The 17430-nt window shown below is 32.4% G+C and overlaps 2 protein-coding genes across 3 annotated transcripts in view; one reads left to right on the forward strand and one right to left on the reverse strand.

Annotated features, from left to right (window-relative positions):
* LOC145255724 (uncharacterized) overlaps positions 1 to 17430 on the forward strand; it is a 137755-nt gene that overhangs the window by 110323 nt on the left and 10002 nt on the right. The window contains exons 18-22 of one of the 2 annotated variants that reach the window (XM_080114325.1): positions 1116 to 1254; positions 4754 to 4833; positions 9276 to 9428; positions 9773 to 9875; positions 15713 to 15756. In XM_080114325.1, the coding sequence (XP_079970451.1) occupies positions 1116 to 1254; positions 4754 to 4833; positions 9276 to 9428; positions 9773 to 9875; positions 15713 to 15756 (519 nt within the window). Of the gene's footprint in view, positions 1 to 1115; positions 1255 to 4753; positions 4834 to 9275; positions 9429 to 9772; positions 9876 to 15712; positions 15757 to 17430 lie in introns of those variants that run through there. The other variant, XM_080114327.1, reaches the window with a different exon arrangement.
* Positions 6826 to 17430, reverse strand: part of LOC145255723 (uncharacterized) — a 187904-nt gene continuing 177299 nt past the window's right edge. The window contains exon 24 of the mRNA XM_080114324.1: positions 6826 to 8900. Within this exon, the coding sequence (XP_079970450.1) occupies positions 8887 to 8900 (14 nt within the window). The 3' untranslated portion in view covers positions 6826 to 8886. The remainder of the gene's footprint in view (positions 8901 to 17430) is intronic.

Genomic DNA, 17430 nt, shown 5'->3' on the forward strand with positions numbered 1-17430 from the left:
AACAATAAATAAACAAGAATAAAATTAGTTTTACACACCAAAAGATTGCAAGCACCATTAGAATTTTGTCACGACAGACTTAGAATTAAGTTGGTTTTATAAAGAGCATTTTCAGCATTTGAAAAATTCTACTTATTAACTCCAACACTAACCCTAAGTCCTGGGTGGCAATAATCAATCTTTAATGCCAATCTATGAAAAAACATTTAAGCAAATGGTACACAAATTATTGTGATTAGTCCGTGATAAAAGTTTTTTACCACTTTAGTGAAGACGTGCGTATAAAGTGGATATAGATAGGGATCCTCATATGTTTGCGAGGATGATCCAATCAGCACAAACTCAGAGTAAGAGAAACATGGATCCATATGACGTTTCTGAATTTTTAAAATAAATATTAGTTATTTGGAATCTTCGGATCTTGATTTCATTTTCAAAACGTTTTGATCGATGTAACCTTTGACCTTTTTCAGGTGTAATCTTGTTGAACTCGGGAATGTTTCTATCGAACTCGGGAATTTGGACGGAATTTCGAATGCAACCCTTTATTTACTTCACGAGGGTAGCATGCTCTTGTTCCATCAGCCATGACTGGATAGAGGTTCTAAGTAATTCGCAATTGTATTTTTCAGTTGCCCAAGGACCTGTGGCACAGTGGTTAGAGTACTTGGAAAAATCAATTGTAAAAATTGATATTCACCTGAAGATTGAAGGTTCAATTTTTAGGGTGGGCAACCGAAAAATACAATTGCGAATTACTTAGAACCTCTATCAAGTCATGGCTGATGGAACAAGAGCATGCTACCCTCGTAAAGTAAATAAAGAGTTCCATTCGAAATTCTGTCTGAATTCCTGAGTTCGATAGAAACATTCCTGAGTTTAGGAAGATACCCTTAAAGAAAGTTGAAAGTTACATCGACCAAAACAATGGTCAGAGGAATCCAAATAATAAAAATAAAAAATAAAAAAAATAAAAAATGGTGGTCGTCATCCCTGAACATTTTTCTAGCTATCTGTTGGAGTAATGAAACGTTAGGTCATGAGAGAGTGAGAAAGAGCACAAACACATGAGTTTATTTTATTTTTGTTCATTCTAAATGTCTTTATACTTCTAGATCAGAATTGAAACACTTGAGAACCAAATCAAAGAACATGAGAAAATCCTCGAAGAGAAAATGCCGTTGTTCGAAAATGTCGAAAAAGATTACCAGAAGCAATGTAAAATCTATCAAGAAGTCAAAAATAATTTTTCGAGTAAGTTTAATGCAATGAGGATTACTCTTTCTTTTTAGAAATCTTTTCATTGTGTGTTCTTTTCTCAAAAAAAATGTTCTTTTTTTGTAAAATTAAAAGATTCCATTATAACATATGAAATAAAAAAAAACATTGTGTATCATCGTTTTTCAACATTTTAAAACTAAAAACTGATGCGTGAAAGACAAATAATTTTTACTTTCTTCCTTCATTTTGAGTTTTTATTTTATTTGTGTGATCAGAAAAGAATTAGTTTAATTAAAATGTAATTTGAAATATATTTTCTTTTAATAGTATTAAATCAAATATTGTCTTAGGATTTTAAAGTAAAATATTAATATAGTAGTAGTAGTAGTAGTAGTAGTAGTAGTAATGATAACAATAAGAGATTGGATTGTGAAAAATATAAAAACAGTTTTTCAACAATAGATCATATACTAAACAAATACACAATAACTGAAGTGATTATTTTAATTGTAAAATTATTTAATTGTGTCGTAACTTTTTATTGTTTAATAGCAAATTTTACTTGAAGATTTTTAGTTCTCTCCCACTGCAAAAACTCCAAGACCATGGTCGGAAAGGGGGATTGAGAAGTCAGCGCCTCTGAAGAGGGACACTCTAACCTGCAAAAAGTGCCTAAGCAGGCCTGTCAGCATTCCCAAATAAGGGTTCCTCACGTGACAGAGCCTGGGAGGGTGAACCTCCTAGAACTGCACAGAACTAACATCCCACTGCAATCAACAGGAAAGAAATGTGTAGAAATTTGTGATTTTGAAAAAAGTATTCATTCAACAGAAATGAAAAAAAAAAGCGTTCACCCACAGAAAAAGAAACAACAGATTGGGAAAAATCGAAAAGATCAATTATTGAATAGTGTGAAGTGAATGATTTATTGTTTGTGTTAATGATGAATCTATGTATAGCCTTTTTAAATGTATTTCTTTGTCAACACTGTAGCATTGTTATTTGTGTCATTATTCAAAAACAAAACCGATATTCTTGATGCACTGAAATTATTTAAGCTATATAAATTAAGCAGTCATGAATTTATTTCTCCGTGTAGAGGAGGGCCTCTACAAGGAGAAATAAATTCATGACTGCTTAATTTATATAGCTTAAATAATAAGGGTTGCTTGTGAAGTAATTGGGTTACGCAATGACCAATCAACCATTAGAGCATATTAATTTCAACCAAGCTCTTAAAGGGCTAGTGCAGGGATTTAAACAGCAGTCACAGAAAGTTCCCAGGCACCAACAAAGAAATATGGTCTTTCTCTTGCACTATTTACTTGACATTGAGCAACACTATTTTCCATTGGAAGATATACACCTTGAAGACTGTTGACTTTCTTACTTTATTACTTCATTTACTGTGTAATTTTACTGTCGGCAACCCAACAGTGTATTATCTGTTATTTATAGAAGAGTTTGTTTTTTTCCTTTGGTCTATGCAAAGATTAATCTTGTAGCATAATCTACTTTAAAAAATAATGAAAACAAAAACGGTTTGTCATGGTTTACTAATAATGGATGATAAAACAATTTTAATTGATAGATAAAATCATACAAACCCCAAAATAGTGTTATAATATGAGTGAAGGTAAATAATTATACATAAGTAATTAGAAAAAAAAGAAATTCGGTTTCCCAAGAAATGTATTTAAGACAAATGACTCTCATGATTAAAGTGTTTCATTAAAGTTATTCTAAGTGATTTCCATCTACAGAATATGTTCTACAAAAGGGATATATATCGTTTGAAGTAGTTGAGCGGTTCAAGTAATAATCTTCCAAGTTTTGTATTCAAGTAATAATCTTCTAAGTTTTGTAATTAAGTAATAATTTTCTAAGTTTTGTAATCAAGTAATAATCTGTTTTGTAATCAAGTAATAATCTTCTAAGTTTTGTAATCAAGTAATAATCTTCTAAGTTTTGTAATCAAGTAATAATCTTCTAAGTGTCGGAGTTGCAGCTGATGTTCATAGCATGAGGCTTGTGCCTTTCAACATCTCTACAAGTGACTCCAGCAGTCGGTAATTATGGGTTCACCGGCCAATTATAATCTTGCAACGAGAAAAGACTTTGATGTACTCATATTCTTTGATCGTATGAATTGCCTTCAATAAGTTTCCAGACATTTTTATACAAGCATTTAAAATTGTCTTGAAAATTATGTTATTGCTATACATCTTATGAGGTGACTGACCAATTTTTATGATTTCAGGTTTAAATGAACAGCTACGGCAGAAATTAGAGTACACACTACTAAAGCCTGATTGTCACAGCTGGTAAATTTCCAAAATGCGATCTGGACATGACACTTTAGAAAAACGATATGCAATAAAAAAAATTTTTAAACATGAAAAAAAATGCTACAGAAACATATGGAATGCTTCAGACTGCTTTTGGACCATCTTACATGAATCAAGCATCAGTTTTTGAGTGGCATAAGAGATTCAAAGAAGGCAGGGAGTTTGTGAGGGATGATGAGAGGTGTGGGAGGATTAAAGAAGTCAGAACACAAGAGTTGATTGGCCAAATAAAGGATTTCATGGATAAGAACAGTTGTGTATTTATAGAGGCAATAAGTACACAGTTTGGTGTCAGTGTAGGAACTGTACACACAATTATTTGCAAGGAACTGAAGATGCAGAAGATTTGCACAAAAGCACCAGTCAACAACTCCATCTTTGTCACAGACTATTTGACCAAAATGGGCATCAAGACAGTTCCCCACCCATCTTATAGTCCAGACCTTGCTCCCTGTGACTTTTGGTTATTTCCTAAGCTCAAGGAAAACCTTAGAGGCTGTCATTATGAGACAATTGAGGAGATGAAAGAGGCTTTGACGAGGGCCTTCCAGAAGTTGTTGGAACATCACAACAGGTGCATTGCAGCCAGAGAAGGTTACTTCGAAGGAGACAAGAGTTACATGTGTGCAGTATCAATAAAAGTGCTCATACGAAAAAAAGTCAACAAACTTATTGAAGGCACCTCATAAAAAGAGAATGGTACGGATAGCAGAGAGATAACATTAACTTCTTTCTCACCCTTGTCTTGTTCGCATGGACGAATAAACTTGCAATTTTGTTGCATTTGAATTCATCTCACAAATGTTCAACGTTGCATACAACCATAGGAGCAGTCCTTCACGACTGAGACAATTTTTATTTTTGTAACTTTTCTCCACGTTAAAAAACGACCCTGGTGTCTAACTCTGTCCCGTGGGGAGGCATAGTAAATAGGTACAACCATTGAGAAAAAATAGCGAACCATGACAATAGCTGCATTTCACGTTGTAAATAATGTTAAGTTGCAACTCTGCATTTGCAGCCAAACTCAGATAAGAAAATGAACATTTCTTTTTTGTTAAACTAAAAAGTTTAGGTTTGTTTAAGATTGATGAATTTTAGATTTAAAAAGTTATAAATATTTCTGGTCAGTTTAAAAATATCACTTTGCTGTTTTGTTTTTGTTTTTTATCTACATTTCACAGCTAAACGTCGCAATGAGACAGATTTAAAAAAAGAATTTCATAAAACCCAAACGAACATAGAAGAAATGAAGACATTACAAGTAAGACCATTCTGTGTCATTTTTTTAGGGTCGATTTACTTTGCTTTTGTTTTTTTTTTAATTGTTTTATTATCACATCTACCCATTTCACTGTAAGTACTTTAGGTGATTAAAATAGGATTAAGCATAGACTCATGTTCTCTCGTTGCCCCGGATAAATATAAAATGCTTATTTTATTTTTGAAAAATATAGTAGAGTACCAATTCTTCAAAAATATCAGAAAAAGGCATATTTCATTGTAACTCAGGTGATTAAAGTAAGATTTAACCCGTGTTAATCACATTTTGTTAATCAAGAATCATATTATATCAAATCAAAATGCACTACAATCAAAAACTGTAGTAAGTGACCTGTATAGTAAGTATAAAAGGTAAACGATAATAGAAATAAACAATGAAATAATGACGGTCAAAGTCTGAAGAATATTTCCTGCCGGCAGTGGAAGTAGATTTCAGCATGTGAGTGAAAATTACTCCAACTCCCTGTATGTATGATTATTTTAGGAGCTGTAAAAAATGTAGAAATTATTGAAAGCAAACGAAACACAGGTTCATATTTAAAAAAAAACACATTAATTCTGGACATAAAACAGCGGAATTCTATATATCGCTTGTGTTTACTGACTGATGACAAAGGGTAAAAATCGATTTTTATTTAGAAGATACTCTTTACTTTATTTAGTTTTTTTTTTTAACTTTATAAAGTAATAACTGACAAGAAAACTTTGCAACATAACTGGTCAATAAATTTGGCTTCTTTTCAAATTATTATGATTTGATCTTTCATTAACTTATATATATCATGTGTTTTGAGAGGAAATCTACTCAAACTAGTTTAAATCTCAATAGCAATTTTTCCACTACATTTAGTTGACACAGGTTTGAAAGTGCGCAGCACTCACAGGTGTAGTTGAGGTCCGCCCGTTTACGTTTATAGACCCTACACCTTTACATATAGTAGGGGCACCAACGGATTCCCTAGACACAGTGCTCTATATGATATTGTCGGTGATAAAATTGGCTATACATCTAGGATATGCAGCGGCAGCGGTGTCAACAGAACTGAAAACAATCAAAATATGCCGATCTTCTTGACAAATTTTTGTTCCAACTAATTGCCGTGGACACGAGTGAAATGATTGGCTCTGCCATGCACGACTTCCTCCACGACTTTTGTCTGTTTATGATACGCTATACTTGAGATCATCATGAATTGACTTGGCTTCATGAGTGCGTCTCCATCATCACTATTCACAGACTTGGATTGCTGTCATCGACCTGCCAAGCTAATAGAACATTTGATGAAACTTTCTAATATTTGCATATTGATTTATAAAAAAAAAGACATTTTATTAATTATTCTTTGTTGTTATCTTACTGAAATATTGACGTTGAACATTTTCTTCTTGTATATTAATTTTTTTCATTTTTAAGATATTTCAATTTCTCTTTTTTATGACTAGAATAATTAAGCAAAAAATTATATTTTCTTTTAAATTTGATAAATTTCTTGTGGATTTTCTTTTCCAAGATGAACTTATTAATTCCACAACAGTCACCATTCTCTTCACTTAATTCATCTTTTAAAGCCCCTATTATGTGATCTTATTTCAACGGTTTGTGTACCTTTTTGCCTCCCCTCCCCTTTTTATGCACTAACAACTTTATAATCTTATTAAAAGACATCATTATTAGGACATGTAAAGTAAGTATGACCCCTCTCCCCAAAAAAGACAAAATTTAGTACAAAAGTATAATCTAAATGTTAAAATCACATCCTGCCATAGACTATAAAAATTGTAAAGCAGGTTTTAATATTGATTCCCCCTTCTACCAATCTATGATATGCCTCCTTGTAAACCGATGTCTACCAATCTATGTCTACCAAATCTATGATATGCCTACCATATGTCTACCAATCTATGATATGCCTCCTTGTAAACAAGCCGATGTTTTAGTATAATTTAATCACAAAAAATCAAAGAATTATTTAATTTTAATGAAACTTCGAGCATTTATTCAATAAATTATATATTTTATAAGGAATGGGGGTTATCAAATCACAACGGTTGTCAAACTAATGGAAGTTTGAACGAATTTTCATTTCATTCATATTAACACTCATCATATGCAGTTTTTTTGTTTTTTGCTTTTTGATATGTTGTTCCTTGTTTCTCCATAATGGCAGAATTAGACACAAAGTTGGTTAATGTGAGGAAAATCCAGGTTCTCAAAAAGAACATTCTGAATTGGGTAAAAAATATCAGTCTTGGGTGATTTCTCCTTCACAGAAAAAATAAACTGTAGTATTAGAATAAATACTACACTTTGCAATTATTTATTGGTTATAGGGTAAAGCAAATAAAAGGTGTCCCAAAAGAAGCTGATGGATTTTTTTTTATTTTATCTTTTTTTTTATTACATTTTCACTCCAAACAAGGCAAATTGCAACTTTGGTGTAGGGGGCTACTATCAGGAGCAACAACTACTGGGGTACTATGTAGGGATTTGGGTAGCAAGATGTAGAAAGATCTTTTACATCTAGCGATCTCTACTGTGTGGGGGTGGGATTTAGCAGCCTGTCGGGTTTGTTGAGGGTGTTTACGTCGTAGGGGCACAAATGTCTGCAGTTCGCCAGAGCATTCACCATTAAAATACTTGTAGAACAGGCAGAGGGATGCAATATTTCGTCGATGGGACAGAGGCTGAAGCTTAGATTCAGGGCCTATCAGATTGGCGACTCTCTTTTGAATCTTGTCTAGAAGCGAGAGACTAGTAGCAGATGCACCAGCCCAAATGTGACAGCAATACTCCATACATGGGTGAATGATGGCCTTATAGAGGTACAGGATACTTTCGGGTGTTAGTAGTTTTCTAGCACGGTAGAGAGAACCTACCTTCCTCGCAGCGGCTCTAGCAATGCTTTCAATGTAATTGTTCCAACTCATGTTTCCTGTGAATGTTAGGCCAAGGAGTTTGAAAGATGTACTCTCAGATAAAGAGTCATTGGCCATTGCTATTGGTGGCAGAGAAGCTTTCTTGTACTTATTGAAGGAAACCAGCTTAGTCTTGGCAGCATTGAATATGACCATCCATTTTTGTCCCCATTTCACTACAGATTGGAGGTCATCCTCTAGTGTTTTTACCATTTCTTTAGATATGTGTTCATTTGTTTTTCTGTTGTGCCTGTTATAGAGTGTGGTGTCATCAGCATATATACCCATCTCAGAGGCAATTTTGTCGGGGCGGTCATTTTAAATTTAATTAATTTCCTCAATATTTAAATTATGCTTACCAATTTTCATATATAGGTAGATGAACCTCGTCGTGATTTTTTGAGCTATAGTAAGATATCATAGTCTACTAATTTTAATTTTATTCACACAACTTAATCTAGGGTATATTTTTCACAAGGTCTAATTTTAGTTATGAAAAATGATGTTACTCAAATGTCCACCATTTTCATTTTTACACTCTTGTGCTCTCTGCAGGACATTGTCTAGCACATCACTTAATGTTTCAGAGCTTATGGTCCTGATTTCCTCCTCTATATTGTTTTTAAGGGCATTTATTGGGGCTGGTTTCTTTACGTATACATGCTCTTTGAGGTAACCCCAAAGGAAGAAATCTGCACTAGTGAAATCTGGCGAGCGGGGTGGCCACTTTATCTCATAGCCACGAGAAATTATTCAGTTGCCGAATATGTCCAGGAGCAGATTTAATGTTTCTCGTGCCCTATGCGCCATTGCACCGTCCTGCTGGAATCACATTGATCGAGAGACCCCGGCCACACTTTCTGCTAATCTCTGACAATTCTCATCACTTCTTGGCGTACAGAGTCTACCAGATTTAGGAAGGTCATATACAGACCCTTGCTCATGAAATCGAGCCACCATAGCTTTTATTGCATTGGGAGTAAGGGGATTTCTTATGTTGACGTTTCATCAGAAGTCTCTTTGAGTTTCTGATATTGACTCATTCAACCGAAAATACGACTCTACGATAAATATCTGCTCCTCGGTAGTGTAACGACTCATGATGACTTTGGAAGGGTTACTTTAGATGATCTGAAAAATAAAAGTAAAATATATAAAATTAAGAAAGTTATGGGGCACCCTATAAAATATATAAAATTAAGAAACTTTTGGGACACCCTGTACAATATAACAAATTAGACACTTTGCTCCTAGTCAAAAGACCAGGTAGAATCAATATAATTTTTATGGCATTATTTCAAATAAAGGGAATAAAATAAATTTAATAGGATCCCAGAACGCTTCTAAAATAATCGCCTCCCCCCACCATCTTCCTTCGGTTGGAGTACTGGTTTTGCCAGGCTGACATCGTGCATGTCTCTTTAACAAAATGTTTCCTTTTTTGTTGTTGTTGTTGTTGTTGTTGTTGTTGTTTTATTCACTAATTTTGGATTAAAATTTTGTCAGGCTGATCAAGAGAAGCAAATCAAAATCTCACACCAAGATTATTTTTCGCTGTTAAAAGCGAATTCGGAAGAATCTAAATTGTTGGAAGAAGAGATTTATGTGGAAGGCTGCAAACTGAAATCCCTCTGTGAGAAAAACCACAAACTGAAAAAGGTGACCCTTTTTCGAAATGTTTATTTTCTTGTGTTTTGCTTTTCTAATGTGTCTACACATTTCTGAATGTGACTCTGTTAGTTTATAAATCATATTCCAAATAATGAATACATAAAAATATTAAAGTTGTTTACAGTTGTTTCACGATAATGTTCATTTTTAGTCAAACAATGCAACAGCAATTTAATACAAACATTGGTTTTCATTGTCAACTAATATTAATCTAAAATATAATTTAATGTAAAAAAAAAAATGTTATAACATTAAAAAACGTGCATCAGTAAATATCAAATGTCTGTTTCAACAAGTTCTGTCATTGCGTATTTTCTTCTTCTAAATTTCAGGGCAAGTCAAATTTGGATGAAGAGATTGTCGACACTGAACAGTTTATTAAAGAGAGTAGGAAATTACAAGAGCAAATTATCCAAGAATTACTGGATACAAAACGTGAGTTGCAATTTATGATTGAACAAAAATGGCTATCAAGATGTGTTCGTTCAATCTGACTAAAAAAATTTAAAAAAACGAGCGAAAATAAACATTTTAAAATTTAAAAAAAGAGCGAAAAAAAAAAACATTTTGTTTTGAACATATTTTTTAAAACTACATTTCTCCCCTGGAAAGAGAATATTTGTCTTGAATTTTCTTGCTTTTCCTGTTTGTATTGGATTTATTGCTTTCCTGTCCAGGTATGCAATTGAAGAGCAATATCAAGATAAAACACAGCTTTTCTCAAATAGAATGCATTCGTGGTATTAAATTTGTATTATATGGTTTTATTAAATTTGTATTATATGGTTTTATTACATTTGTATTATAAGGTTTTATTGAGTTTGTATTATATGGTTTTATTAAATTTGTATTATAAGATTTTTTTAATTTGTATTATATGGTTTTATTAAATTTGTATTATATGGTTTTATTAAATTTGTATTATATGGTTTTATTAAATTTGTATTATATGGTTTTATTAAATTTGTATTATACGGTTTTATTAAATTTGTATTATAAGGTTTTATTAAATTTGTATTATAAGATTTTTTTAATTTGTATTATATGGTTTTATTAAATTTGTATTATATGGTTTTATTAAATTTGTATTATACGGTTTTATTACATTTGTATTATACGGTTTTATTAAATTTGTATTATAAGGTTTTATTACATTTGTATTATAAGATTTTTTTAATTTGTATTATATGGTTTTATTAAATTTGTATTATATGGTTTTATTAAATTTGTATTATATGATTTTATTAAATTTGTATTATATGGTTTTATTAAATTTGTATTATATGGTTTTATTAAATTTGTATTATATGGTTTTATTAAATTTGTATTATATAATTTTATTAAATTTGTATTATATGGTTTTATTAAATTTGTATTATATGGTTTTATTAAATTTGTATTACACGGTTTTATTAAATTTGTATTATATGGTTTTATTAAATTTGTATTATACGGTTTTATTAAATTTGTATTATATGTTTTTATTAAATTTGTATTATATGGTTTTATTAAATTTGTATTATATGGTTTTATTAAATTTGTATTATACGGTTTTATTAAATTTGTATTATAAGGTTTTATTAATTTTGTATTATAAGATTTTTTTTAATTTGTATTATATGGTTTTATTAAATTTGTATTATATGGTTTTATTAAATTTGTATTATATGATTTTATTAAATTTGTATTATATGGTTTTATTAAATTTGTATTATATGGTTTTATTAAATTTGTATTATATGGTTTTATTAAATTTGTATTATATGATTTTATTAAATTTGTATTATATGGTTTTATTAAATTTGTATTATATGGTTTTATTAAATTTGTATTATATGGTTTTATTAAATTTGTATTACACGGTTTTATTAAATTTGTATTATATGGTTTTATTAAATTTGTATTATATGGTTTTATTAAATTTGTATTATACGGTTTTATTAAATTTGTATTATATGTTTTTATTAAATTTGTATTATATGGTTTTATTAAATTTGTATTATATGGTTTTATTAAATTTGTATTATACGGTTTTATTAAATTTGTATTATAAGGTTTTATTAATTTTGTATTATAAGATTTTTTTTAATTTGTATTATATGGTTTTATTAAATTTGTATTATATGGTTTTATTAAATTTGTATTATATGATTTTATTAAATTTGTATTATATGGTTTTATTAAATTTGTATTATATGGTTTTATTAAATTTGTATTATACGGTTTTATTAAATTTGTATTATACGGTTTTATTAAATTTGTATTATATGGTTTTATTACATTTGTATTATAAGATTTTTTTAATTTGTATTATATGGTTTTATTTAATTTGTATTATATGGTTTTATTAAATTTGTATTATACGGTTCTATTAAATTTGTATTATATGGTTTTATTAAATTTGTATTATACGGTTTTATTAAATTTGTATTATAAGGTTTTATTTATTTTGTATTATAAGATTTTTTTAATTTGTATTATATAGTTTTATTAAATTTGTATTATATGTTTTTTTATTTGTATTATGTTTTTTTATTTTTATTATATGGTTTTATTAAATCTGTCTTATATGGTTATATTGAAATTGTATTTATAGTTTTATTAAACTTGTATTATAAGGTTTTATTAAATTTGTATTATATGGTTTTATTAAATTTGCATTATATGGTTTTATTATGACTTTATCTATTGCGCAGAGATGGATTTATCTTGGTTAGAACTTGAAAATTATAGAAATTAAAAATTAAGACTAAAAATGGTAATATGGTGTTGAGAACTCCAACATACAAGGGATCTCATTCAATTCAATGTAAACCTGTTAGCAACTGATAACTGGCTTTTAAAGAATTTGCTAACTATATTAGATGTCATATTTAAAAATTACAATGTTGAAAACTTGAAAAATGTTAATATTTTATAAAATTAGGAACTAAAAATTAGGAACAAAAGAATCAGCTTGTTAAACTTTTTGATGAAAAAAATAGAAATACATATTGGATGACGTCTTAAAAATAAAACCATTCCAGTGATTTTTTTTTACAAAATAGTCACCATTTATCAAGGCCCAAAGGCCACGCGAGCATAAGTGTACATTGGTCAATGAGACAGTGACGTAATAATTGTTAGTAGTGGAAATTTGGTAAATTGAATTACTTAAGGGGAACGGCTCATCAAGAACTTGTTTATGTTGGACTTGAAGACGACCATATTATAGGCAACTGGAAAGCAGGCAAATGGAAGAGAGTTCCACAGGTGTGCAGTTCTAAGAAAAAAGCCTTTGTTCATGGAATCTACATTTAGGTTTAGGCACGGATAAAGAGTGGGGGAAACTATTGATAGTGTTTTTAGCTAGACGAGTGTTTCTTGTGAAAGTTTGGCAAGGGGGACCATAGATTGGAGCTCAGACGAGTACTTGCCATGAAAATAATGATAAAGCAGAGACAGGCTCACAACGTCTCTTCTGTGAGAAAGAGGTTGCAGGGAAGAAAAAAGGGCGTCCCCCAATAGGCTACGAAGTCTATTTTGAACTGTGTTAAGACAGGATAAGGTAATTCTATCAGCTCCTGCCCAGATGTGGCAACAGTACTCCATCCTTGGGCGTACCTGGCTCTTGTAGAGGTAGAGAATTGCATTAGCAGTGAGATATCTACAGGATCGATAGAAGGATCCTACCATTTCCCCAGCGATTTTGGCAACAGATTTGATGTATGTGTTCCATTTCATATCAGGCGTAATGGTCAAGCCCATTTATCATGATAAATATGAGAAATAACTTGCATTATTAGCAAAATGGACACGATTATGGATTATGGAACTGGATATGTCGAGTTTATATCCTATCAGATCAATTGTAGTAATTTATGCACAAATATTGTTGGGAAAGTTTCCTCTCTCAGCCATGGGTAAAATAGTAACTTTGTGTTTAATTAATTGCATACAATTAATCGTTTATAATATGCAATGCATACTCAACTCTTCGTCAGTTATACCAGTTTCCTTGGAAGAAGGAAGTCTCTAGGGAATACCAAATTCAAAAGTGATCTCCAAAGAGGGTTCATTTTGCCATAAAACAACCAAATCAAACAAATAACGAAAATCAACCAGAACTTACTCTCATACTTACAAAACGGTTTAAGCATTGCCTAAGGGAGAAGTGCTTCCTAACACTCTGGAAAACCTCATCAGTATGCCCTGTATTTAAGAATTCAGGTGATAAGTCATCTCCCTCTCAGTACAGACCAATAAGTCTCCGGTGTCATGAGTAAGTTGCTGGAATCCATATTAAATAAAGAAGTAGTCAACCACCTCAGCAAAAATAATCTTCTTAGTGACATGCAATATTGTTTCCATTCTGCTAGATCTATAGCAGATGTGCTAACGGTTATATCTCATAGGATTAGTGAATCTCTTGACAAAGGCTTCCTCTCTAGGGCAATTGCTCTTGACATATCAAAGGCCTTCAATAAGGTATGGCATAAAGGCCTACTTCACAAGATTTCCAGCTACGGTATAATTGGAAATGTTTTCTCAATTATTAAATCATTTCTCTCCGATAGGCTCATAAGAGTAGTGGTTGATGGGCAGAAATCAGAGGCCCACAGTATTAATGCTGGAGTCCCTTTGGGGTTCATCCTGGGCTCAACTCTCTTTCTGATCTACATCAATGATCTCCCAAATCACATGCTTAAATCATTCACTGACATCTATGCTGATGACACGACCATCTACGGCAACACATCAAAGGCCGTAAATGACAATGTTCTCTCTGATTCTCTCTCCTCTGATCTTGAGCACGTGGTACAGTGGGGGAAGAGGTGGCTGGTTACTTTTAATGCATCTAAAACCAAGCTCCTATCTTTACATCATCAACGCTCTGATTCCCATCTGGCATCAATTGAAATGGATGGCTCTCGTCTTGGGGAGGCTCCATGTTTTGACAAGCTTCTGGGATTGACCTTTACTCCTGATCTGAAATGGAACACATACATCAAGTCTGTTGCCAAGGTCGCTGGAAAGATGGTGGGATCCTTCTACCGCTCCAGAAGATATCTCACTGCTGATGCAATTCTCTATCTCTATAAAAGCCAAGTACGTCCAAGGATGGAATACTGCTGCCACATCTGGGCAGGAGCTGCTAAAACAGCCTATCTTGCCTTGACAGAATACAAAATAGAATTCATGGTTTAGTGAAGGATGCCCTTTTCTCTTCCCTGCAACCTCTCTCCCACAGAGGAGACGTTGCGAGCCTATCTTTGTTCTATCGTTAGTTCCATGGCAAGTACTCGTCTGACCTCCAATCTCTGGTCCCCTCTTGCCAATCATTCACGAAAAACACCCATCTAGCTAAAACCACTGTCAATAATTTTCCTCACTTGACGGCCACAAACTATTTATTGATTATGCAGACACCGACTAATGGTTCAATCATCCTTTTTTCCGGGTTGAAAAGAGAACTCTGCTTTTACTTATTAAGCATAGATTCCATGAACAAAGCTTCTTTCTTAGAAGTGCACGTCTGTGGAACTCTCTTCCGTTTGCCTGTTTCCCTGACTACAACTTGGATGTCTTCAAGTCCAACATAAACAAATTCCTGATAAACCGCCCCCTTAAGTAAGACACTTTATCAAATCTCCATTATTAATGACTACTACGATATTATCCCATTGATTACTGTACACGCTATAACCCTTATCCCCGAGTGGTTTCCGGGCCTTGATAAGTGGTGACTACCATGTAAAAAAAAATAATAATAATAATTCTTTAAACTTAGTTTATGCTAATTAATGAACAAAATAAATTTGAACAAATATATAGAAGATACTGCCAAGTCTGCTGCGAAGAAGTTGAGTTTCCTCTACTGGACTAGGAAACTTCTCATATCTGTCAGTATCCTATATCTCTACAAAGCCAACATTCATCTACATACCGAATATTGTTGTGTTGCCTGTGCTGTTGCCATCATTTTTCAGTTATCTTTATTTTAGATCTTATTGTAATGATCGAGTATGCATCGTCATCTCGTTGTCTTCTACTTTGTTAGACAGAATGAATTGACGGCCACAAACTATTTATTGATTATGCAGACACCGACTAATGGTTCAATCATCCTTTTTTCCGGGTTGAAAAGAGAACTCTGCTTTTACTTAATCATTTGTAAGAAGTCATTTTCTCCTTTTAATCTTGTTCAACAAATCAGAACGTCCACCCCTTCATTATATAGAATACCGAAGATTGGGAAAGAAAGTAAATGTTGATCGTATTTTTTATTACAGATAAACTTATAAACAGTTTTACAGAAGCAGTGACGATGGAGGAGGTGAGTTTGAATCAGTTTTGTTTTGCTTTCTTTCTAATAAACTCCAAAACATTTTAGGGTTTTAAATGCTTTTAGGCACAACCTAATAAAATAAATAATTCAATACAAGCTTCTGAAATGACGAACGCAACAACTTCATAAAATATAACACAGAAAAGGTTTATTAAGGAGAATGTGATATGTTCCTTGTCAAAAGACGGACTCCGGCTACCTAGTGCTATCGCGGTAGTTATTCCCTGTGGAATCGTCGATACCGATAGAAATAACACTGAGGTGGAGAGAGAGAAGAAAAGGGAGGTCTGTTCTGTTTGGTGGCTCTCTCAGTAAGGACGAGTTCTCACTCCTCAATCCGGATGCTGGCCGATTTCCTTAGGGGATACGAAGGATCAATGCGCCGTACCCCTGATTGGTCAGTATGTGGCCAAATAGCAGAGGGGAGAGGCATTGATTCGTTAAAAGTAAAAAGTTCCATTCGTTTCTGCTTAGGCAGAAAGCCGACAGAGAAAAATGTAGCATAACAAATGGCGAAAAATAAAAATGTAATTTTACTGTATTTATTTTTACGAGAAAAAAAAAAATGTTCTTACTTTTGTGTGAAAAGTTGGGGAATATTTGCAACTTTTTGTAATAGAATATTCTTTTTTTTTTTTTAGAAAGAAGGGAAAACAAGGAAAAAATATTTTCTTAACAGAAATACAAAGTTTTACACAGTCTCTTCGGCCAATGTACCCGCTGATCACTACGTGTAGTGGTGACATGATTGTCTTCATTTGGAGCATTTACTTCAGGTGTATGCATGTTTTGATACTGTGTGAAAGTAGGAGGAATGTGTGGCTCGTGTGTTTTGTGTCAAGAAAAGCTTTTTTTACTCTATCAATAGAGACAGTTTCTCTTTTACCACTGATATCTAAAGTAAAAAGTTTATCAGTACGTTAAAGCACGCGATAGGGGCCAGTATAAAGTGAAGTTAGGGGGCTTTCACGGCTTCCTTTCAAAGAAAAACATGAGTCCAAGACGAAATGTCCTTTGGGACCGAAGATCTAATGGTCTGTTCCCTAGTGTGCATCGGTGGGAGCTTACTAAAATAAGTTCGCAGTCTGTTGACATGCAGAACTGAATCGTTTGTTTATATATATATTATTCCTTAATTGGAATTTATTTTGAGATGAGCATTATATGTTAATTTTATTTTTATTTCGGACTATTAGTCTCATCTTTATTAGTTGTTGTTTTTTTTAATCTTTTTATTGGTTCACAACGTTTCGGCCAACTTCCTCTGGCCTTCGTCAGGTGGTAACCACGACGGATAGGAACTTCGAATCTCCTAACTGCATTCTCAGCCATCACTGCCATCCGTAGTTGTTGTCGTCTCACCACATTTTTGACCAATTACCTCTGGCACGCTTTGGGTGGGATTGAAACCGCTATCTTCAGACAATGTTCATCTGGAACCGTAGAGATTCAACGTCTCTATCAACTGCGCCACGGGCCCCGAAGGGTGATCAAGGTTGGATTCTTTGATTTTATAAATCCACATTTATTTATTATCTGATCTTCCATAGTCGGGTCTGTACCGATTGGTATATATATATATTATTCCTTAATTGGAATTTATTTTGAGATGAGCATTATATGTTAATTTTATTTTTATTTCGGACTATTAGTCTCATCTTT

Source organism: Euprymna scolopes, chromosome 31 (assembly GCF_053919585.1).
Source record: "Euprymna scolopes isolate OS-2025 chromosome 31, ASM5391958v1, whole genome shotgun sequence".
NCBI lineage: Eukaryota > Metazoa > Mollusca > Cephalopoda > Sepiida > Sepiolidae > Euprymna > Euprymna scolopes.